General features: G+C 42.0%; 1 protein-coding gene across 3 annotated transcripts in view; it reads right to left on the minus strand.

Annotated features, from left to right (window-relative positions):
* ARMH4 (armadillo like helical domain containing 4) overlaps positions 1–25,886 on the minus strand; it is a 219,699-nt gene that overhangs the window by 31,471 nt on the left and 162,342 nt on the right. For all 3 annotated transcript variants that reach the window (XM_040332893.1, XM_040332890.1, XM_040332891.1), the window contains exon 6: positions 3,648–3,679. In XM_040332893.1, the coding sequence (XP_040188827.1) occupies positions 3,648–3,679 (32 nt within the window). The remainder of the gene's footprint in view (positions 1–3,647; positions 3,680–25,886) is intronic.

Here is a 25,886-nt window from a genome sequence, read left to right on the forward strand (position 1 = left end):
CTCGAGACTGCCCATATTTTGGGAGGGTGCCTCGAGACTGCCCATATTTTGGGAGGGTGCCACGAGACTGCCCATATTTTGGGAGGGTGCCACGAGACTGCCCATATTTTGGGAGGGTCCCTCGAGACTGCCCATATTTTGGGAGGGTGCCTCGAGACTGCCCATATTTTGGGAGGGTGCCTCGAGACTGCCCATATTTTGGGAGGGTGCCTCGAGACTGCCCATATTTTGGGAGGGTGCCTCGAGACTGCCCTAATTTGGGAGGGTGCCTCAAGACTGTCCATAAATTGGGAGGGTGCCTCGAGACTGTCCATAAATTGGGAGGGTGCCTCGAGACTGTCCATAAATTGGGAGGGTGCCCCGAGACTGTCCAAAAATTGGGAGGGTGCCTCGAGACTGTCCAAAAATTGGGAGGGTGCCTCGAGACTGTCCATAAATTGGGAGGGTGCCTCGAGACTGTCCATAAATTGGGAGGGTGCCTCGAGACTGTCCATAATTTTAAATGGTGCCTTGACTGAAAAGAGTTTCCAAAATATTGAGTCAAAGTAAAGCAGTGCCGTATCACAAAAAAAACAGCCTGGTCAGGAAGGGGGGATACATTTCCAGAGCTGAAGTGGTTAAAGTGAGTCTGTTACTTTTCCCAAAAAAGGCAAAGTATACAGTACAGTAGAACACTTTTTATTTCTCGGTCTACTTTACCAAGCACTGCTTTAAAATATCGCTTCCCGTCACCAAGTCTGTGAGTCGGTTCCCACTATAGATGGATAACATGAGCAGCATAATACGTCTGCAAGGCCAAATGTCTAAAAATCATACATTTCTCCAATCAAGGCTGGACTGTAACAAGCTCCTACCACGCACTGTCTCAGAATAGAACATTTATATCAATGTCCACTAGAATTAGTCAGCAAGCTGGGGAGGTATGCAGATTAATCTGCAGTGCACCAAAACTGAGCTGTCTCTGACTGTTTAATTATAAAGCACAGGCTGTCAGTGACTGGGAGTAACTACGGAGATTTGGATTCAATTATCAAGATGTGTGTGCTCTGGATGGCTTGTTTATTGGAGTTTATTAGATTGTTCAGAAGCAAACAAGTATCTGTGCTCCATATGAAACATCAGACACGATAATGTGACCTCAGGAGATTAATGTAAATGCAGCGCTGGCAATAGCATATGGTTCTGGTTGGAGAATCAGAAAAGTATATTCTGGCTAACTGGGACATTCATCAAATAACAAAAAAAAAAAGCTAAACTTTAATATATGCATACTAACTTGGACCATATTTTGCCTTCTGAAGGGCTTGTTCACATTAGCGCAGAGAACCTGTGTTTTTCCGTACTTAAAAAATGCAGGTCTCTGCAAGGGAGCACAGAAAGCCATTGTTTTCTGTGTGCCCTATTCACACCACAATGAAGTCTGCATTTTTCCATACTGTATTAGAGCTCTCTGTCCGTCTGGTTGGTAACATTTCAATAAAGTATAAAAAAAAAAAAAAAAAAAAAAGGTAAACAGAACCTTGTGTTGTAATGTTGTAGAAAGCAAGGTGTCCACCAAACTCCCAACCCATGCCCAATGCCCATACTGAATAGACAGCAGAGCAAGTATGAACAAGCCCTTTATTCGGCTTAAAGTGGAACTTCACCCAAAAGGGAAAGTTCGTCTTTTGCTCCTCCCTTTTCCTTTACCACATTTTTTGGGGGCAGGGAATGGTCACCTGATTTTGACAGGTACCCACTCCCACTTCCAGTCTGAGCGGACGTTTGGCCCTCCCCTCTTTCCCCTGTTGCCTCTTGGGACACATCACAGATCCAAGGAGACTGCAGGACCAATCACTGGGTGCGCCGCATGTTGCACATGCACAGTGGGCAGCCAGCTGTAAAGCTGCAAGGAGTCACAGTCAGCTGTCCACAGTTAAAGTGTTACTAAACCCAGAACCTGCATTCATTATATCTGGTCTCCCATGTGATGGAAGTACTAAAATTTCTATTTTGTGTTAAGCTAATTATTTAATTAGTTTTCTTTCTTTCATTAGATCGTTTATTTATTTTATTTCCTTTTATTGCTTGATCTATATAAGATATATAGAGTTATTATGTATGGGTATATACTACAATACTGTTGTTATCCTTACATGAAGAAACAAATAATATTTTAAAGACACAGTACATATCAGCTTGAAAGGAGGCAAAGAGCTATTCAGATGTCATCCCCTCCTCCTACTGCATTTCTAAACAGCTTCACTCAAAACCCCCCTCCCCCTCCTCCTTCTCTCTCTCCGTATGAGCTTATATGGGTTTGAAGAGAATGTTGCCCATGTGGGCTTCAATGGGAATCCCTGTTTGACATAAGGAGACTTTCATGCCACATGGAAAGAAGATGTGTGTAGCATGCCCAAAAATGGACTTCCAAGGAGAATGTGTGCCGTGTGCAAAGAACAGACGTCACAGGGGGGTGTGTAAAATGGGTTGTGATATCCTGACTGGACGTCATATGACGTGATCAGGATATCACAGCCGGCGTGCACCCAGGGGGGCTCGCAGCACGGCATTCGGAGGTGCTGTGTGTCAATCTCTCACACACCAACTCCAATCGTGGTATGAAGCCTCTGACAGAGGCGTCTTACCACGTGATCAGCTGTGACCAATCAAAGGTGATCATTGCGTAAACCAGGAAATGCCAGTAAATGTCTTTCCTCGGTTCACACTGACAGGGAGACCTGATCCGTGGCTCTGGGAGGGGGTCTGTGCTGATAATCAGCACATTGATTATCAGCACAGGCCCCATCAAAAGGTGCCAATCAATGCCCAACACCTGCCAGCCTGTCCCCTAATAAATGCCTGTCAGTGCCCACAACAGTGCCGATCAGTGCCCACAATAGTCCCAATCAGTGCCCTATCAGTAATGTAAATTGTCTTTTTAAGTTTATAGCACAAAAACTAAAAACCGCAGAGGTGATCAAATACCACCAAAAGAAATCTCTGTTTGTGGGAAGAAAATTATAAAATTTTGTTTGAATACAGTGTTATGTGACCGTGCAATTGTCATTCAAATTGCGACAGCCCTGAACCTGACCATGACCTTTGGCCCTAAGCTTGACCCTTACCCAAATCAAACTGATGTAGCCATTTCTGTATTGTTTTATTATTATTATTATAATGCCCTTCTTTGTTTTCATGTTTCTCATCCTAACAAAGAGAAAACGCTAGTGTTACTTTCCAACGAAAAAAAAATCCGTCTGTAGCAATTCAAACGTGCAAAATTCCGATGCATGCTCGGAAACAATTTGACGCATGCTCGGAAGCATTGAACCTCATTTTCTTAGCTCGTCGTAGTGTTGTATGTCACTGCATTCTTGACGGACGAAAGTTCAGAGAACTTTTGTGTGACCGTGTGTATGCTAGCCAAGCTTGAGCGAAATTCCGTCCAAAGATTTTCCGATGGAAAATCTGACCGTGTGTACCCGGCATTAGGCTTTTATGGGACAGAAAAACAATCCCAAAAGATAATAAAGTGATTTGTTAATGGTGACAATCATTCCTATTGATTCATGTTTATATTCATATTGTTAAACTCCTGCAATAGGTTCCTTTGAAATTTCTTCACCCCATTAAAATAATTAAAAGAAAACACAGAAAACTCTTACCTTGTCTTTTAGCTTTTCCATCCAACTTCTTACTAAAAAAAGAACAAAATAATAACCGTTACAAACTGAGCAAAGATAACTGTGCAAACCTGCCAAGAATATAAACATGTTATTTTAATATACAATCTGTACTATAGGAAAGCAGTTCAATAAACTGTTATGCCGCGTACACACCATCGTTTTCTGCGATGGAAAAAAACGTCATTTTCAAAAACGTCAATTTAATTGACCGTGTGTGGGCAAAAACGTCGTTTTATGTCTTCTAAAAAACGACAGAAAAAAATTGAAGCATGCTTCAATTTTATGTGTCGTTTTTGGCCGACGTCGTTTTCTGTGTTCTAAACATTGACCGTGTGTACGTAAAAACGTCGATTTAAGCCCGCGCATGCTCAGAAGCAAGTTAGGAGACGGCAGCGCTCATTCATGTAAAACGACTGTTCAGAATGGAATCAGCACATTCGTTAAGGTGTTTTTCAGCTTATAGACAAGAAAACGAAATTTAAAGCACAGTCACTGAAAATCACGAATCGTATCTCACCAAACTTTTACTAACACGCAGCAACACGATATCAGCAAAAGAGGCCGTCTTCCGCATGGAAACGACCCTTTATAGTGACGTCGTGCGTGATTGACGGAACTGCGCTGTGCTAGAGCGTTGTGAAAAAGCGATGGTGTGTATGCTACGTCGTTGTTCAAATTGAAGTTTGAAAAATGACGTTTTTTTAAAGCACATAAAGCGTCGCATTTTTCCATCGCAGAAAACGATGGTGTGTACGCGGCATTAGAACAACATATAGTTATGGAAAATGATTTCCCCCTTAAAAAAATGTTCAGATCTGTTAAGCCAATCCTCAACCCCCCATTCAGCAGCAGCAACATAACCTGGTCAGGGACACACCCCTACTCTGCTGATTGGACAAATCAGCAGTGGCGCACTGATAAAGTCATCCCTCTACTCATTTTGCTGTTTCCCCCTATCAGTGTAGTGTCAGTACATGTGAATGTAACAGAGCTTGAGTGGCTCTTAGGCCAGCCATACATGGTGCAAATTTCTTTCCTGCAACCTGTTTGCATGATTCCCCAATCAACACAGTGTTGAGAGGGGAATCCGCAATTGTCTTCTCCTGGCAGGAGGGGCGGAGCTGTCCTCACCGGGAGAAGACGGCGATTATCGCTAGCAGTTATAGCAGCCACTAGTGATAATCACAAGAGAATACTGAAGGCTGGTTGTACCCAACTTGATCGATCAACTTGGAACATTCAGCCTGCCCATTAGCGGTTTGAATCTCAGCCAGTCCATGCTAAACTAGCTGAGCGTTGAACCGTGCGTGGCCTGGCTTTAGACGCACCCCGTCCCGACGAGCTTGCGCGCAGAAGCGAACACATATGTAAACGGTGTTCAAACCACACATGTGAGGTATCGCCGCGATTGGTAGAGCGAGAGCAATAATTCTAGCCCTAGTCCTCCTCTGTAACTCAAAACATGCAACCTGTAGATTTTTTTAAACGTCGCCTATGAAGATTTTAAAGGGTAAAAGTTTGTCGGCATTCCACGAGCGGACGCAATTTTGGAGCGTGACATGTTGGGTATGAATTTACTCGGAGTAACATTATCTTTCATAATATAAAAAAAAAATGGGGATAACTTTACTGTTGTCTTATTTTTTTATTAAAAAAAGTGTAATTTTTTCCCAAAAAAGTGCGCTTGGAAGACCGCTGCGCAAATACGGCGTGACAGAAAGTATTGCAACGATCGCCATTTTATTCTCTAGGGTGTTGGGATAAAAAATATATATAATGTTTGGGGGTTCTAATTAGAGGGAAGAAGATGGCAGTGAAAATAGTGAAAAATTACATTAGAATTGCTGTTTAACTTGTAATGCTTAACTTGTAATACCAACGGCCATCACCAGATGGCGCCAGCTCACAAAAAAAAATGGCGACCGGGATTTGTCGAGCCCTGTATTAACGTATTAATCCAGTTAAACCTAGAACTTCTCTTCTCTTCTGATCGGATTGAATATTTGGACCTACAGGGAACCTGTCAGAATGGAACCAAGTCAGGGAAAGTGGAAAACTAGCACTGAACCCATAGGTTACCTTGTTGGTACTGCTATCCTAAAGTATTGATGTTGATATAAGTAATCTGGTTCCCAGGCAGGCAGCTTCTACACCTCAAAATCATCTCTATGGTCTCCTTGGCTTGTAGAATAATGTAACAAAAAGTGCCACACCACTTTTAAAAGGTCCAGATACAACTCTATTCTAACAGTCGGGGGGACAATCCAAAGTGCATCCAATGGATTTTGGAGATCCGAAAACACCCTCTTCGTCAAGGATTGAAAACAATGTGAATGGACTAGAAGTGAACTGGACCTTTACTGGTATTTCTTCCAGTGTGATTACAAGTGCAGCTCTTGCCAGAAACAGGTTTGGCATCTAGATAGAATGGAACTGTTTTAAAAGGTAAATTGTTTTTTTAAAGTAGTACAACCAAAGCTCATTTGACTGTACTGCTCCTGTGGATCATAGGAGTGCCGTTTGTTTTTCACTCCTGCAGTTTGTTTTGCACTCCTGTGACCCGTTTTCAGCAGACATCACACTGCCAGTCTAAGCTTGGGAAAGACCGCAACCGTATGGTTGGGATCCACCCACGTCTGGACCGCCACCCATCTCAGCCTCTCAGTGAGCCACTGTGAGCCTGAGCCAGTTGCTCCTGCCCCTTCCACACAGCCCAGCACCCTAGTGAGCGCAGGGCAGAGAGCCAGAGACTGACAGTCACCAGCTCTCTGCTCTTGAAGCTCTGAGAAGTGAGTGATCAGCACTGTTTGATTGCTTGGTTCCCAATTTTAGAGCCGCTGGGGGACAGATGCTGCATCCAGCTAGGTAAGTATGATTAAAAGAAAAAAAATCCCATACTCCCTTTTAAATTATGTCATACCTACCTGCTCTGTGCAATGATTTTGCACAGAGCAACCCCCCAATCCTCCTGTTTTTGGGTCTCCCACCAGAGCTCCTTGCTAATCATTCTTCCTTCCCAGTGCCCCCCACTGCAAGCAGCTTGTGTGCATCCATTTACAAACACAACTGGGCCTCAACACCCAATGTCAAACCTTGCAGCCACTTGGGGTGCCAATATATTATTAAAAGAGTATTTCAGGGTAACCACAAAATACATCTATGCTGATAAGATGCAAAGTGAAAATGCTTGCCTATTTCAATAGCAATGTCATACATGGCTTCTGGGCTCCTATGTTTTCCAGTGGGAGAACCTCTATCGCTTTACTGAATGCTAAAACATGATTACTTTAAAAGGCTCTCATTGTAATACAAAGGCAGTCCTCACCAGCCACAAGGCATACCGACTTTCCTCTTTTGAAGATGATATTACTGTTATGTTAATATTTAATATTGCAGCAATGTTCTTTGTGTTAATAATACCCTAAGGCTGCCAAAGACCTTAAATATGTTGGCAACACAGTGCTCAGTGAGGAATATTATTCTTATTCTGTAAACAGAAAAATCTACCATACAGAACAGCCGCTACGGTTATCCTACTGTAAAAGAAAAACAAACTTGAACATTTTCCTTAACTAATAGATGTGTTCGCTGTCAGAGCTGAGTAAACTGTATGTAGAATCAGCTACATATGCAGATGTAATGCTGTGTTCCAGCAGCAGGATGGGGACTTCCCGTCATGCTCTCAGAACAAAAGTGAGTGATCAGCCATTCACAGAACGCTTTGTATTTTATCAACCAATACAAAGCTTCACCTAATAAGCTGAGGTGGAGATTGTGACATATCCACCCACCTTAGTTAATCAGAGCAAGCTATACAGTGCGTCCAGAAAGTATTCACAGGGCTTCACTTTTTCCACATTTTATCCAAAATGGATCAAATTCATTGTTTTCCTCAAAATTATACAAACTATGATCCATAATGACAACTGTGACAGGAAGTCAGGTAAATCTGTGGGTGTTGTCACAGACGGAACATACATTTCTGCCTTGTTTAGACAATACACCAATCGCTATTAGGCATCGGCTGGAAAATGTAGCCAGGAAGGCTAGGGGCCGTTGGAAGACTCCAGCTGTTCAGAGTGAGGCAATTAAGGCCTCTATAAGTATCCCAGAGGATTACCACTAATTGGCTGCATCCTGAAGCTTTGTGAGGAAGGAGAGCAGTACCGAAAGTCTTGTGAAGAGGTTAGGAGAGGATTGATTTTTCTGTGTGATAAAAATCAAAAGACTATTGTTTTGTGCTGTATGACCAGCACGGTCTACCCAGCAGTAGGCTGTGTTAGACTCCATAGATAGGTTCCTGTGTGGAAGGTAGACGCCCAGAGTGGCTAGGATTTATTTTATGTTTGATTTTGTTTATGCTGTTTGGATGCTTGCAATTGTTTTCCAGCAAGATGGAAAAAATAAACCAAAAACGTTGTTTTCAACCGACTTCGACTGCCAGTCTGTAGAAATTCAGTGTGTGGTGAACCCATCCAAGGGGTCACACACCCCACTACCGAGCTAACCCCTCACATAACGTGAAAGAAGTTTGTTTGAAATCTTTACAAATTTAATAAAAATGTAAAAAAAAAAAAAATGTACATAAGTATTCACAGCCTTTGCGCAATACTTTGTTGAAGCACCTTTGGCACCAATTACAGCCTCAAGTCTTTTTGAATATGATGCCACAAGATTGGTACGCCTATTTTTGGGCAGTTTCTCCCATTCTTCTTTGCAAGACCTCTCAAGCTCCATCAGGTTGGATGGGGAGTGTCGGTGCACAGCTATTTTCAGATCACTCTAGAGATGTTCAATGAGGTTCAAGTCTGGGCTCTGGCTGGGCCACTCAAGGACATTCATAGAGTTGTCCCATAGCCACTCTTTTGTTATCTTGGTGGTGTGCTCAGGGTCATTGTCCTGTTAGAAGATGAACCTTCACCACAGTCTGAGGTCCAGAGCGCGCTGGAGCAGGTTTTCATCAAGGATGTCTCTGTACATTGCTGCATTCATCTTTCCCTCGATCCTGACTAGTCTCCCAGTTCCTGCTGCTGAAAAACATTCCCACAGCATGATACTGCCACCACCATGCTTCACTATAGGGATGGAATTGGCTTACCATTCATTCCAAAGAGCTCAATCTATGTTTATCATCCGACCAGAGAATTTTGTTTCTCGTGGTCTGAGAGTCCATCAGGTGCCTTTTGGCAAACTCCAGACGGGCTGTCATGTGCCTTTTACGGAGGCGTGGCTTGCATCTGGCCACTCTACCATACAGGCCTTATTGGTGGAGTGTTGCAGAGATGGTATTCTGTACCCTTCCCCAGATCTGTGCCTTGATACAATCCTGTCACGGAGGTCTACAGACAATTCCTTGGACTTCATTGCTTGGTTTGTGCTCTGACATGCACTGTTAACTGTGGGACCTTATATAGACAGGTGTGTGCCTTTCCAAATCATGTCCAATCAACTGAATTTACCACAGGTGGACTCCAATCAAGTTAATCAAGTTGTAGAAACATCTCAAGGATGATTGGTGGAAACAAGATGCATCTGAGCTCAATTTTGATTGTCCTGGCAAAGGCTGTGAATACCCATGTACATAGTTAGTCAGGTTGAAAAAAAAGACACAAGTCCATCCAGTTCAACCACAAAAAATAAAAAAACAAAAATTAAAAAACACAGTAAAATCCTATACACCCAACTCCATTCCCACAGTTGATCCAGAGGAAGGCAAAAAACCCCAGCAGAGCATGATCCAATTTGCTACAACAGGGGAAAAAATTCCTTCCTGATCCCCCGAGAGGCAATCGGATTTACCCTGGATCAACTTTACCTACAAATCTTAGTACTCAGTTATATTCTGTACATTTAGGAAAGAATCCAGGCCTTTCTTAAAGCAATCTACTGAGCTGGCCAGAACCACCTCTGGAGGGAGTCTGTTCCACATTTTCACAGCTCTTACTGTGAAAAAACCTTTCCGTATTTGGAGGTGAAATCTCTTTTCCTCTAGACGTAAAGAGTGCCCCCTTGTCCTCAGTGTTGACCGTAAAGTGAATAACTCAACACCAAGTTCACTGTATGGACCTCTTATATATTTGTACATGTTGATCATATCCCCCCTTATTCTCCTCTTCTCAAGAGTGAATAAATTCAGTTCCTCTAATCTTTCCTCATAGCTGAGCTCCTCCATGCCTCTTATCAGTTTGGTTGCCCTTCTCTGCACTTTCTCCAGTTCTCCGATGTCCTTTTTGAGAACTGGTGCCCAAAACTGAACTGCATATTCCAGATGAGGTCTTACTAATGATTTGTACAGGGGCAAAATGATATCTCTGTCTCTGGAGTCCATACCTCTCTTAATACAAGAAAGGACTTTGCTCGCTTTGGAAACCGCAGCTTGGCATTACATGTGAGTTTTTCCTTTTATTTTTAAAAATGTGCAAAGATATCAGCCAAACTTCTTTCACGTTGTCATTATGGGGTATTGTTTGTAGAATTGTGAGGAAAATAATCCATTTAATCCATTTTGAAATAAGGCTGTAACCCTTACTCAGTTTTGTTCTGAGAGTATGAAGGAAGTCCCTATCCTGCTGCTGGGACACAGAGCTACATCCCTATATGTAGCTGATGCTACAGTTTATACAGCGCCCCCCAGAAGGCACATCTGTTAGTGAAGCAAATAGTAAACATGGAATTCTTAATATCCGTCAGGCTCTTTACAGCGGAGGAGTTCTTTTTTATATTTTGGGCTGAGCTGCAGGCTGGTTAATTGGGGTGTCTGAACTGTGTATAGACAGAGCGGCTTTGCCTTTGTCAGTGTCTCCCCAGGCTCTGCTGCTGCTTCTAATTGGTTTGTGTTTTCCCTGCACGGCTGCTCATTCCCCTGGCTCAGACTCCTTATGTCTCATCTGGTTTTGTACATAGAACTTCTGTTGTAGTCCTTTTCCCACACAACTTCTCCTGTACTGCAGGCCACTTGCTCCCCAGTTCTTGCTGGCCCATCAATAACCTCTACTTTCTCAAACTACCCCCCTGCACTTTCGCCTTGCCAGCGGGTTGCTGCCAGTGCAGTGAAAAAGAGCCATCCTCTCCCTCCATACTGTGCGATCAGCAGGGCCGCCTTTAGAATTCATGGGGCCCTACAGACTACCTGCCAGAGACCCCCCCATTGGGCACCCAGAGGAGAATTTTGAGATGGAGTGTGGTTGTTGCGTTAACATTAGAAGGGGCTTATGCAATATTAAAGCCTTGTTGGTTTTTTGTTTTTTTCAATAACAAATATGTTATACTTACCTGCTCTGTGTAATGGTTTTGCACAGAGCAGCCCGGATCCTTCTCTTCTTGGGTCCCACGCCAGTGCCCCTGGCTCCTCCCTCCTGCCAGGTGCCCCCACAGCAGGCAGCTTGCTAAATTGGTGTTTAGTAAGAGTAATAAATGCACCTACGTCATTGAACAGTACAAGTATTAAATGCCCCTACATCATTGATCCGTGGGAGTATTAAATGCCCTACATTGGATGTCAGTGGGAGTAATAAAAGCCCCCAAGCAATGGCGTCAATGGAAGTCATAAACCCCTACCCAGGATTGGTGGCAGTGGGAGTAATAAAAGACCATCTCCCTGGCATTGTTGCAGGCTCTATGGCACCCTCGGCAGAAGAACACTCTGCCCAACAGTGGCTGTGAAAGATTGTTATACTGCATAAGCAGCTCCTTCTGGCATGCCATGTGAGAGCCTCTCTATTGCAGGGGCTGTTTAGTATACCCTCTCCAATGGTTAATTTAAAAAAAGTGGATTAGAAGTTTAATCCCTTCAGCGGGCAGGAACACTGCTGGTTTACATTGTTTTTTCCATGCAAATGCACTAGTCAGATACAAGTTAATAATTCCATGTACAAGTAGTACCCATAGCAAATTGTGCAAATGCAATTTTGCACTTAACCTGATGCGAGAGAACCAATGTGAACTAAAAGGATATATTGTAGAGCCGTGAGAACTAGTAGCCTGGAGGCTTGGATCTAATTATCTTAGATGTAGAGAAAGGCAAGGGGGCTTTACCTAAACATAAGTTTACTCCACTTTAAGCTTTTGAAATCACAACTTGCAAAGAAGTAACACGTTTACCCTTTGTCCTTCCCATAAGGAAGCTGCTACTTTACCAAGGACAAAGAAAATGTGGGAAAATGTATTGTTACCAATGGGGACTCAATTATCCCATTTATGAAAGATGTAATCTGATTAATATGTATGTGACCTAGACCTCTTTGCACCTTTGCCTCCTTTTATATAACCCATAGGAAGCCAAAGTTTGTCAGTTTGTGAGCTATATTCAACCCAACTAAATGGCATGGATTTATAAATGTAACTCGTGAAACACGCAAGCATCTGTGGTCACCTGTGCCATGCCAATTATAATTGGAGGGACCCATGGCGAAAACAGCATGTTTAGTTATATTTTCCTTATCTTTATCTGTATCGGTCATTACTTTTAATAAATATTATACTTCTAAGTATTTGTGTGATCTCTCTTTGCACATATTAAACACAGCCTCAAAAACGTGACAAAACTATTTGTCAGGAGGAAGTTAAGACATTTTTTAAGGATACTATGTAGGCATACTTAACATTTCTAAATGCCTCCTATAACATAGGGGAAAAAAATCAGTTCATGACTTGGTTTATGACTGCAATTGCACATCAGTAAATGTATGGTTGACTTTTTTCCTAATTTGCCAATAATCTCCATTTATTCTTTTGTAAAAATAGGCAGACCTATACAAGGTGTTTTGCTTAGAATAAAGATCACGATTCTTGCCGCGTAACATCTTTCACATTATACAAAAAAATTTGGGCTTTACGGTGTATTTATTTTTTTACTAATTGAAGTGTATTTTTTCCCCAAACATTGTGGTTGTGGAAGACAGCTGCACAAATACAGAGTTAAAATATTGCAAGGGCCGCTTTTTTTCCGTAGGGTCTCCGCTAAGAAAAATATATTATATATATATATATATATATATATATATATATATATATATATATATATAATGTTTTGGGGGTTCAAAGTAATTTTTTGAGCAAAAAGTACTGATCTTAACTTGTAAGTGTCAAAAAAGTTGTCTTGAAATGGTAAAACTGATGTCATTTACAGACCGAAGTTCTTCCCTTTGATCTCTAAAAGAACTAAAAGATACTTTGTATTAGTTGGCATTATTTTTGACAGCTCGGCTTTGCACTGTTTAAATAGAATCGAGAAAATGGCCGATTAGGATTGTGAGGGGGGTTGAATCGAGATCACGTTTTTTTAACGATCATGCAGCTTTACTTTATTATAAATCACAACCTTGTATTATTTAATAGGGAATGATTAAAACCAACTTTTTTGCCATCTGTGTACCATTTAAGAGATGTCCCTTTACTTTCTCTACCATATACACAGGACATAAAAAAAAGTCTTAACACAGCTGTCACCACAAGTGCACCAATTTGAAGATTTAATGTGCATTCCTGTTCTGGTGACAACTCAATATTTTAGAATTACCCTCACATTCAGTCCTGGTCAAAAAATTTACTAGGACAAAAAATTTATTATTCTGGAAAAATCTGTCTAATTATCTTAACCCACCAAAATAAAAACAGACCTAGCTGCACATGGGGTCTTTGGATGTACACACAAATGCAGCTCAGTTTTCATTCTAGAACAGATCCTGTGTGCCAGGATAAAATCATCCCCTAATAGCCAATGAAGACGGCCACAGCCTGGCACCTGGAAGAAGATGCGGTTGAAGAGGTGGTATGTGTTGCGGACTTAGTACAGCTCTCAAGTAGATAGAAATGACTGCCTTGGAGGGACCTCTTGTTCGTCAACTATTAATAATGATGAAAAAGCACAGTTCACAGAATCTCTATAGAGAATGCATCTGGAAACCTAAAATGTCTTATATCCATCCAAAATGTTTCATCATATTGCAATTACATTATTTTTCTATCATACATTTGTTGGTGTCAGAGACAGATTTCCAGTATGGACAAACCAAGAAGTTTGTTGCTTTCAGACTTGCTTTCCAGCCAAACTCCCTCTGTTCAAATCACTTGTGGAGGGGACAAGTGACTATAAAAGTTCAGTGCACCCCAAATTCATATTTCAGTTTTAAGTAGATACTGGCAAAAGATATTACACACTAGTGCAGAAATAAAGTTTAGTCTCTTTATTAACAACAAGGAGGCAGCTTCAAAGCAGAGTGGGCAGAGCTGGTAACTTTGGAGACACCCTACTACTGGAATCCTAGAAGCCATGGCATCAGTATAAAAGAAGTGTCAGTTTTGTTAGAGTTTACCTTAAAGAGAAAAGTGACAATGCCCAAGCACTTTACAAGATTTACCCTGGGTGAGTTCAGTGATGAGTAACAAGAAGCATCACAAGATGATGGTCTCTATGGAAACTAAGGAGATACATGTCAGGTCAATGTGCTGACCGTAGGAGTTGAGCAGCACTTTTAAAAACATAACAACTATAATAGTAATAGACTGAAGAAAAATAAAATACTTCTTGTGATTTTTATATTTAGGATCTAGTCTGTACAAACTGGCAGTCAGGAGCATGTGTGGAAATCGACAACAATGGCGAAACCTCAAAATGTTAAGCTCCAGACATAATATTGGGTGATTTTTCCTAGAATTTGTTTTCTGTTACCTTACTGCACACTATTAAATGATCTGCAGCCAATATCTGGACATTAGTCTCATCTGCATTGCTCAAAGAAAAAAAAGTCAACAATCCTGTAGCTACAATTAAAAAAAAAAAAAAAAAACTCTGGGGGTCTTGCAACAGTGCAAGAATGCCATCATCTCAGGCTCTGCCCCCTCTCGATTATACCCAGTGCTTGGCCACCCTACTTCTCTACCAGGGTGTGATGTGAGATTCAAGCAACTCATGCATTTTTCGACTTTGCAATTTCACATCTGGCAGGAAGGTAAAAGCTTTGTTGCTCATTCGGAAGCTGTGGCACTGGCAGCTACAACAGCTTATCCACTTTCTTACCAACTTCGCTCGTTGAGGAATTAAGAATCGCCCGAGTAATCCCTTTGAGGATCATTGTTTGGTCCAAGATCCCACATCCCGTGCCGTTTCACATATCTATAAATTACTAAGCCAACCTCTGAATCTTTTGTACCTTCATACCTACTTAAATGGGAGAGGGATCTGGATATGGAACTCTCGGAGCATTGTGTACTTTGCTCACTACTCCTCCATTGCAAGCAAATGGATTTGGCAAACAAAATTATTACATGCGGGTATAGGGTCCCAACCCTGTTAGGGAAGCTCTACCCAGAAGCAATGAATATTTGCTGGTGTTGTAAAGAAGAGGCGGGTACTATTCTCCATGTTTTCTGGTTTTGTAGCAAGCTGACCAACTTTTGGTCACAAGTCAAGGAGAATTTTAAAAAACACCTGATGGAGGTCGACCTAGGGGAAGACCCAGCCAGGTACCTACTACACCACTCTGCCCTCTGTAGGAAACTCTGTTGATCCACCTGTTGAATGCTGCCTGCGCCTGCATACCATTACTCTGAAAACAGAATACCTCCCCATTGGTCTCCAATAAAAGTGCTCAATGGAAAGCATTACAGCCTCGCTTCAGGGCCAGGAGATAAGATTATATTCTAAGGTTCTATTAAACTCTCTTTACCTGTTTAAGGGAATATGCATTGATCATGCACTTTTTCTTCCTCCAATCCCTCTCCCCCATTCCCTTTATTCTCCTCCTCTTTTTTTTCTATGCTTCTGCCATGTTGAAAATGTGTCTATATATTAATATTTTGGTAAAAATACAGGTAGGATGCACACACTCTTTAGCTTGCCATTTAGGTTTTTAGTCTTATTTGTCATATTGCCTTTGAAATTCCCCTGAGTACACACACTGCTGCTCACCACCCCCATATCAGCTGTAACCACCATTTTTACTAGCCAACACCCCCAAGCCCCCCCCCCACCGTATATAAAATATTTAAAATGCAACAAAACTCTGCTTGGCATCAACTGTGTAGTGTTTTCTAGTACATGTCACCAAAAAATATATTTTGAACATGGCTTCAGAACTGCTATCTTTCTTTTATTCCAGGATTATCTCCCAGATATAATCCTGAGTACAGTAACAAAATCATTCAGAGAAAGAAAGGTAAATAGATTGTTTAAAGAAATTGGCTGTATGAGCAGTGAGATAAGGAAGCCATTGTCAGCAATACTGGAAAAGTGGAAAAGAGAACTCCCTAAACTACTGCGGAACCCAAGAAAGGTGAAAATCTATGTGTACACCCAGACAGTGGCTGTTAACAATATTGGGAGTTTCATTTATTGCATATGAAAAGCTCAGCTTCTAAACTGATCAAAACTAAAGCTATCGAGCTTGATCTATTTGTGGCACTGTGCCCTAAGATTTTTCTATATATTTAGACTTATATAGACTATATATATTAGACTTATAACTCCTACAATACATGCACATTTCCCTGAATTAGAACTTCAACCATTTCCCACCAAATGTACGCATATAGGTGGCCTCATGAAAGTGGATCCTAATCCTGTGGGGTGACATATATGCATCCCTCGGTCTCTGTCAGAGGCTTCATACCACGATTGGAGTTGGTGTGTGTCAGACTGACACACAGCACCTCCGAATGCCGTGCTGCGAGCCCCCTGGGTGCGAGCCGGCTGTGATATCCTGACCACGTCATATGACGTCCGGTCAGGCTATCACCACCACTTTGCCTCTGTCATTCTGTTATATGGCTGGCGGGAAGTGGTTAATGTCGCTCATCTTCCAGGCCTACTAGACAGCATAAGCAGATAAACATTGTTATGTTTTGTCTGTAGCTGATCATTACTGCTGCAACCCTGCTTATAATATGCAGTAAGCGTCTTGTGAATATTGGGGTTATCTCTGCTTCTCATTAGACTTGGTTGGAAGGTCAATAAAGCTCCGGTTTTGTGATTTGTTAACAATACGTGACTGGACACATCGAAAGCAACATTGTTCCTGAAGTTTAGCTTTTAGCCAGTAGACCCAAAGTGCATTGTAGAGAAGAGACTAATGGCTTTATCCTTAAGTACCACTGGAATGGAAAACTGTGCTTTCTTTTTACATCCACCCACTGACCTTCAATAACCCCCTCACGTGAAGCCATCCCATTATGTCATGGAAAGAAGAGGCAAGGTCAAAGAAAATTTGGCATAAATATTCACCTGCCTGCCATTCGCGCTTTTTTATTGCAACCACAATTGTCTTTTGCTTACGCATCTGTAGACAATTATCCAACACTTGGAGCCACAGTTACATATACATTATAGAAAATGGCTCTTTTACTTTCCATTGCTTTTTACAGCTCTGCATGGGTGCAGATTAAACCGCTCACGAAGGAAACGCTTATATGTTCGGCTAACCGGTGAAATAATTTGCATGTTTTTCAATTTGAAAAAATTAGAAAAAATATAACTGCGCTAAACCAAATTGTAGTGATCTCTGTCAGAGAAAACTAAAACGCTACAGTGGGCATAGGCCCAAGTGTATAAGAATATATAAATGTCGAATACACAATACATGCAAATCAAAATAAATTTCAATGAGTGACCATTTACATAGTGTTTGGGCTCCAAAACCCTGGATGCCCAAAATAAATTAGTGATACAAAAACACCTCTGGGGTTTCGCCAGAAGTGACAATGGAATGTTGTGAAAAACACGCAAAAAGAAAATAAAGGAAAAATTAAAAAATTAAAAATTAAAACATGAGAAAGTTCATATTCCCAATGAAAAAGGAAGGGAAGAAAGTCCGTGTTCGTGTCGGTTAATAACACCCGTGCACTTTCAACCATGCAGCTTTCGTGGTCTAGAATAGCCTTAAGTGAGTCCGCCACCAGTATTCGCAAAACGCTTACCAGATTTGGAGGTCCCTACGGACCAAGCTCAGCATGTAACTCCAAAATCAATGGGTATTAGTATCCGGATACAGCAAACTCCAAGTTAGTATTCAAACTCCATGTTAGTATTCATTAAGCCAATCGGAAAAAAGGAAAAGAGATGCTTCCATAGCATAAAACCACAGGTAACTTTTATTCACATGAATTTACACAGGTACAGCACTCACATTTCAGAAGAATCATAAAAGCATTTCTGCCATGCAGCTCCGGCCGGGCGCTTGCAGGCAACAGGACCGCTCGTGGAGAGGTACGGTGAGGGGGGATGACACCAGCGTATCGCTCGCTCCGCCCGACGCGTTTCGTGAAAGAATCACTTCGTCTCGGGACACTTCTGGCGAAACCCCAGAGGTGTTTTTGTATCACTAATTTATTTTGGGCATCCAGGGTTTTGGAGCCCAAACATGTAAATGGTCACTCATTGAAATTTATTTTGATTTGCATGTATTGTGTATTTGACATTTATATATTCTTATACACTTGGGCCTATGCCCACTGTAGCGTTTTAGTTTTCTCTGACAGAGATCACTACAATTTGGTTTAGCGCAGTTATATTTTTTCTAATTGTTTCTTATGTTTGTTTGACGTAATAACTGCAGCTTATTAATCCATACATATATCTATTCACATAGCGCAGTTGCTTTCCACTTTTTAATGTTTTTCAATTTGTCTTGGTTTTTAAAGAGAAAGGCCGAGGTTACGAATGTGGATTATCCAATCAGAATTGCCAATTTAGTGCCATTTGATTCACCTAAATATATCTGTAGATCCGCCTGATCAGTAGAGAATAGAGCTATTAGGAACAAAAGCAATCACGATTCTCTGCAGATTGCACACATTTTGGAGACTAAACAATTCACATTGTGCTTGTTCGCCAATAGATTCATTCATCACCATTTACAAACCCAAAGCCCTAAAATGAATAGGTCCTGCCACCCAGAGATATTCCAGTTGTTTAGGTGAATGTTAAAAAATTTAAACTACGAGAATTTTGATCCATGCCTTTGTCTACTGTGCTTGACATTTTCACCCGAAGTTCTCCAGTGGTTGGTGGACATGTATGGCCCAAGAAGAAGCCTATTAGGATCACTTCGATATCAAGTATCAAAATTGTTTTCAGATCAGGCGCACAACCCCATTTCTTGGCCACAAATCAAACAACATAAAGTTGCCTAGTCTTGGCCCTTTAATCACAGGGCCATCCAGTTGCAGGGTGCCCCTCTTTGCTACACCGGGCCTGGATTCTGCACATGTCACTCTAAAATACTGAGATAGATGCACTGCAGCTGGACGAACTCCTATGCATTGGGCCTAAAACTGCTAAAAGGTATTTTTTCAAGATGGGTTAAATTTTAAATTCTTGACATTTTCACGTTGCTGGTAAGTTTTTATACTATATCAATACAGGAAATGAAAAGTGCATTGTTTTGTTGACAAGCCACAAATTGAGTCATTAGTATAACTTTCAATACTTCTATGTTTATAAATTGTCCTTCTGGTCTTTAATGGCAGAACGCTGCTGAACAATCGCATTTTCTCTGCGCATTCCCATTGAAAAATTAGCAGCAACTACTTCATTTATTTATAATGACTCCAGAAAGCTGCATTCTGCTTTTAACACTAGAAACAATGTGCTTGATATATTAATATTCAGTCAATTTAAGTCTATGTTTTTCAAGACTGTGCTAATCAGTTTTTATCTGTTTTTTTCCACTAAAAACATTACCAAGACTACAAAAGCTACCTTGTACTTTTTGTTCCGTAAAAAGGCTGAATAGTGTTTTACTACATATTATACATTGTGTATTATGTTTAAGACTAAGAATTCTATATTCTAAAATTCAGGACTAAAAGATTACAATTTTTATTTGTTCTTTCTGCATGGAGTATGCATGTTCTCTTTGTGTTGCATGTGGGATTCCTTTGGTTTCCTCCCACACTTTAAAGACATCCTGGTTAGACATGCTGTCCAAATTGGTCCTATTATGTGTGTACAAGCCGATGCTAAGCCCAAGCAATTTGGGAGGGGTTGAGGAAAGATCTCGTGACCTACCTTGTGCAGAAAATCCTGGTCACTTTCTGTGAATTGAAATCACAGAAAAATGTGGGCAGTATTATTCACAGTGGTGGTGCAATGTGGTAGTTTGTGTCGCAAGGTACTGTGCAGAAGTACTGCATGCCCAACGCAGCCTTGCCCGGCGCAGTCCCAGTCCAAGACAAGGAGAAAAAGTCTTGCTTCCTATGGTGACAGTACACACCTCTGCATTGCAGTGGTGTGTACTGGAAAAAAATAAAAAGTATTGCATGCACCATAGGAAACCAGGCTTTTTGCCCTGTCTTGTGCTGGGCAACTCTGCCTGGTGCCCTTGGTGTCATCAAGACCTTAATCGTCACTTTTCCTAGCCCTATGAAGACTTTTCTTTAACAGCATTTAGAAAAAGAAAACACTAGCAATATTTTATATGTGAAGTGTCTGCAGTCTCCATCTCGAATGTAGATATATTACCTGGTTAATATTCAATATCCAATATATTCATTTAATTATGCTCTCTAGAGTAGAACAGATGCATCAAATGCAGAAAGGTAATTTCATGGGTTACTGAAGGCTTTTACGACAGTACAGAACCCCCGTATGGGATGAGTGTATTGGGGATTTGATGGCTAATGGAAGCTCTGTGGTGTGTGCAATATCATATATTTCCATGTTTATGTATTTATTTCTGCTATTTTTATAATGTTATAGAAGGTTAAAGGGGACGTGTAGTGGGAGAAATCCTTAGGCTGCCTTGGAGGAACTGATCCAGATCAAGAATGCAAAAAGTGATGTCAGAATTTTTGATTTATATACTTGTTGCAGGCCAGTGACTTGGAATGTGTCAGGTCACCTGAGTCCAGGTGACAGATGCACACCATTGGAGTCAGGAGTGCACCGCTAAGGTAGTGGACCCTACGGCTGACTGCTGCGGATTAAACTCTGGGTGGTTCAGGAAGGCAGGTTCACTGGAGCACCAACACGGATCCCACTGGGAGCTAGAGCATAAGATTCTCCAGGGTGCGGAGTCTAAGAGCCAGTAGGTGTTTACCAGAGCCTCTAGTGGTGAGGATGGTCTGCGCTGCAATTGGCTCCAGGTCACGGCCCACAGGGTCTCCCAGCTCACGGTAGGCAACAGGAGGATAGAGAGAAAGCAACGACCCAGCAACGACAATCACCAGCGGGGCACTGGAACCATCAGACAAATGAATAAATTCGCCAGCACACCATGGATCGTATATACATCCAAAATTAAAAAAAAAAGCATCACAGACAGTGCAACGTTTCAAGGCCACGCAGGACCTCTTCGTCAGGCAAGTGATAAAGTGACTCAGTGCATCAGAAATACATATATAGAGAGCAACCACCATCAAATCATAGGAAAAAAACATGTGGAAAAAACCTCATCAGCCACCCCTCCCCCTTCCTCCCCTCCCTAAGATAGACAGAGAACACGCCAAAGGTCAGGGTAACAAGCAGGCATGGATAGTCAAAGAACAAGCCAAGATCGGTAACAAAAACAGACAGAGTACACGGCAAGCAGGAGACAGGAAACCAAACACACAATATTGCTTGGCAAGGCAAGCTTGCAGAAGACAGTGTTAAATAGTGGTTCCTATTGAGGCTAGGGTAGAGCCACGCTGAGGGGAGATTACTTAACCATGCAGGTATGAGAGTGCAGGCCCTAAGGCTAGTACACAGACCAGGTAAGAGAGACAGACAGGGCATTGCTGAAGATTCCTGACAGAATGTATTTGAAGCCAGTGGTTCAACATGACAAACCAGGTATCTAGCCTTTCAAAAGAAGGGCAGCAACAGAAGCCAAGTTACGAATCTACAAAGTGTGGTTATGTTTACAATTTTACCCCCTTCTGGCCACTTCAGGATATTTGAAAATGGAATGAGAAAAATGTCTAAAATGTATACCATCTTTCCCCTTTTTTCCTCTTGCCTGACCAGATCTGGACCTTTTGTGTGTGAATGAGGGAGGAGAAGAAGGAAAGGAACCAAAAGATTCTGGCCCAGATTCTTGTCCACTGGGCGTATCTCTGTGGCGGCGTTACGTATCCGATTCACGTTACGCCGCCGCAAGGTTTTCAGGCAAGTTCTTTATTCACATAGCACTTGCCTATAAAGTTGCGGCGGCATAGCGTAAATCACCCGGCGGAATTCAAATTCAGCGGGTAGGGGGCGTGTATCATTTAAATGAAGCGCGTCCCCGCGTAAAATATCCCAGTGTGCATTGCTCCAAATGACGTCGCAAGGACGTCATTGGTTTCGACGTGAACGTAAATGACGTCCAGCCCCATTCTCTGGCCGCATGCGGTATTGCATGCCATTGACGTCAATGCGGAACTAATTATTTTTGTTGTCCATTGACTTCAATGGGGAAACTCGCTTTGATATGCGAGTACTTTGGATTACAAGCATTCTCCTTGAACGGATTATGCTCATAATCCAAGGTTCCACTGTAAACGGGCCAAGTGGAATGCTTGCACCATATGGGCTAGATGTGGTTTTTCTGCAAAGGCTGTGCAGCATTTGGCAGTGCAGAACATTTAAAGAATAACTTTACTAAAAATGAAGTTGTCTTTAGGATGTGTAAGCCTAGTGTGTATAACATTTTCTGCTGGAAAAATCTTTAAGTGTCCATCAGTGTTCTGGAATCTCAGTGTGATCGGTTGGTCTGCACTGATTAGCATCACTTCACTGGGTTAACACGAAAAAAACCTGCGAGAGACCCTCTGGGTCACTCATTCCCTTGTGTTATAAACACTCCTAAAGAAAAAAGAATACTAATCGCTTAACTATTGATCTGTTGCAGTACCCAGAGAGTTTATGAGAATTTACTGAATTTTAAAACATATTGTAACTTCTCTGTTCAGAACACATTTGCATCACATGGCATGGGCACACGTTGAGTCTCTGACATTGAGATGAGCTTTGGGGATAGTTCACATTTTTTATTCTTTATTCCATATTACGTATATGACAACAAAAACATTTTCTCAAGCATAACCAAGCCATGGCAGTGAGGGTCATCACTCTACCCAGCATGGAAGCAAAGTGATATTTACATATACACACACACACTGTATTACCAAAAGTATTGGGACATCTGCCTTTACACGCACATGAAATTTATTGTTAAAGAATTGGGATAAGATCGGCCTGATGAAGGAGCATGCATGCCCCGAACACAAGCTCAACCACGCCTCCCATCCATCACCGCCGACGTGCTTGTTGTGTGACCGCCTTCAGCCTTGGTGCCTCGGGAAGCAGCCGGGAAATGCTGACCACCACTGCTGCCCAGCTGGACTACAGGAGCCCAAGCTACTATATCTCTCCAAAATGTGAGTTGATCTTACTTTTATTAAACATTGAATTTTAACTGACATACTGCACTCACGAGTGGCGCCGCTCCTCTCTCTCTCGTGAAATTTAATGGCATCCCAGACTTAGTCTGTAGGGTTCAATATTAAGTTGGCCCACCCTTTGGAGCTATGACAGCTTCAACTCTTCTGGTAAGGATGTCCACGAGGTTTAGGAGTGTGTCTATGGGAATGTTTAACCACTCTTACAGGAGAGCATTTGTGAGGTCAGACACCGGACGATAAGGCTTGTAGTCTCTGCTCTAATTCATCCACAAGGTGTTCTGTCAGGTTGAGGTCAGGACTCTGTGCAGATCAGTCAAGTTCCTCCACCCCAACCTCGCTCATCCATGTCTTTATGGACCTTGCTTGTGCACTGGTGTTGGAACAGGAAGGGGCCATCCCCAAACTGTTCCTACAAAGAAGGGAGCATGAAAAATTTCCAAAATATCTTGGTATGCCGACGCCTTAAGAGTTCCCTTCACTGGAACTAAGGGGCCAAGGCCAGGCCCAAGCCCTGAAAAATAACCCCACACCATAATCCCCCCTCCACCAAATGATTTGAACACGTGCACAAAGAAAGGTCCATAAATACATGGATGAGCGATTTTGGGGTGGAGGAACCTGACTGGCCTGCACCTCAACCCGATAGAACACCTTTGGGATGAGTTATAGAGGAGACTTCGAGCCAGGCCTTCTCGCCCATTATCAGTGCCTCACCTCACAAATGTACTTCTGGAAGAATGGTCAAACATTCCCATAGGCACACTCCTAAACCTTGTGGACAGTCTTCCCAGAAGAGTTGAAGCGGTTATAGCTGCAAAGGGTGGGCCAACTCAATATTGAACCCTACGGACTAAGATTAATACCAATATATCAGTCCAAGCACCACTCACTTGTCTGCTGCAGAAAATTTACAATATTGCATAACTATTGCAAGGCAACATTTAGCGTGACCCTGCTCTTTATCAAACTCTCTATGCTCTAACCTCCCACAACCAGTGACATCAAGACTCAGGCCCTGTACACACGACCGAGTTTCTCTGCAGAATTCAGCCAGAAACTCGTTCGGAGCTGGATTCTGCCGAGAAACTCGGTCGTGTGTACACTTTTCAGCGAGGAACTCGTCGGGCCGAAAAGAGAACATGTTCTCTATTTTCTCGTTAGTCGATGGGAAAAGTCGGCCCACCGAGTTCCTCGGCGGCTTCCACACTGTACTTGACGAGGAACTCGATGTGTTTGGCACGTTGAGTTCCTCGGTCATGTGTACAGGGCCTGAGGGTTACCATCACCATCTTTTCAAATATACATACCCCTCAATTCTTTATATAAAAATGTTATTGTACATCCTGCAGCTTTTGTCAAGTGCTGATGATTACAATGTGAATAAAAAATTCAAATATATTACAAAATATGTTAACAGGCCAACACGAAGAAAGAAACGTTCAATTTTTTACCATTGTAAACCAAGCTGGAGTCAGTTTCCTCTGCTCCTAAGATTACTACAAGAGAAAATTTATACACACAATAACACGACGTACATTGTACAGTAATGACAGGAATTCTCTTGTGGTTTGGTGTATATTGGGAAGACTCAAGGAATGAAGGTCCATATTTCTGCTCACAAAGCTTTAAAAATGACAGGAGTCGCTGTACCAAGGTATTTTATTGACAAAGGCCATACAGCTAGGAAGGATTTTGTCTTTGTAAAAGGGCACTGAAACAGAAAGAGAAGATAAGTATTGTGTAATGTATCATTGTTGTGCTCTGAATCCTAAAGAGATTCTCAACAGAGATTCTGAACAGGGAATCTTTTTTTTGCAGGGCATAAATGTGCAACATTATTTTGAGGGATAATGTATGAATTTCCCTGCCTTTGCTACAACATTACTGTTCAACAAGAAAAAGGCCAATTCCAGCATGCCCCACCACTTTTTTGCTCTTGTAGACATAATGCATGAAAGAGTCTTGCTGCCCACAACATTCCTGCAGTGAGTTTTGCTATTTAGAAAAAAAAAAACCTTTACAACCCCTTTAAAGTGATACTAAAATAACAAACATTTTATACTTCCTTGCTCTGTGCATTGATTTTGCACAGAGCAGCCTGGATCCTACTCTTCTCGGGTCCCTCTTCGGTGCTCCTGGCCCCTCTCTCCTGTTGAGTGCCCCCACAGCAATCAGCTTGCTATGGGGGCACCCGAACAAAGTCGCAGCTCCCTGTGTCCTCTCAGACACAGAGCCATGACCCGACCCCACCCCCTTTCTCTCCTCATTGGCTGACTCACTTTGATTGACAGCGGTGACCAATGGCCCCGCCCTGCTGTCTCGGTCGATGAGGAGGGGAGTCCCAGGCAGCCGAGACCCTGCTGCAACATCGCTAGATCTAGATGGGGCTTAAGTATTAGGGGGCTGCTGCACATAGAAGGCTTTTTATCTTAATGCATAAAGATAAAAAAAAAAAGCTTCTGCCTTTACAATAACTAACATTTACCAATCTCCAGCAAATATTCAAATTCATATTCATGCTCCTGATACTGGATTTGTGCATCAATGTATTTACTGTAGTACAACTGTAATGTAATGCCGATTTGTCTAATAAACTTTTCCCTGTTAAAAAAAAAAAATATTCAAATTTAAATTTAAGATAGAAACTCAAGGGTCAGAAATCTCCAACTTCCTATTTGACACAGAAGCCTATTAAGCTAAAAAAATGGGGCTGGATGCCATTTACGTTCACGACGAAAACAATAAAGTCCTTGCGATGTCATTTGGAGCAATGCACCCTGGGAGTTTTGACGGACGGGGCATGCGCAGTTCGTTCGGCGCGGGGACGCGCTTCATTTAAATGAAACAAGCCCCCTACTC

This window comes from Rana temporaria, chromosome 13 (genome assembly GCF_905171775.1).
Source record: "Rana temporaria chromosome 13, aRanTem1.1, whole genome shotgun sequence".
Taxonomy (NCBI): Eukaryota; Metazoa; Chordata; class Amphibia; order Anura; family Ranidae; genus Rana; species Rana temporaria.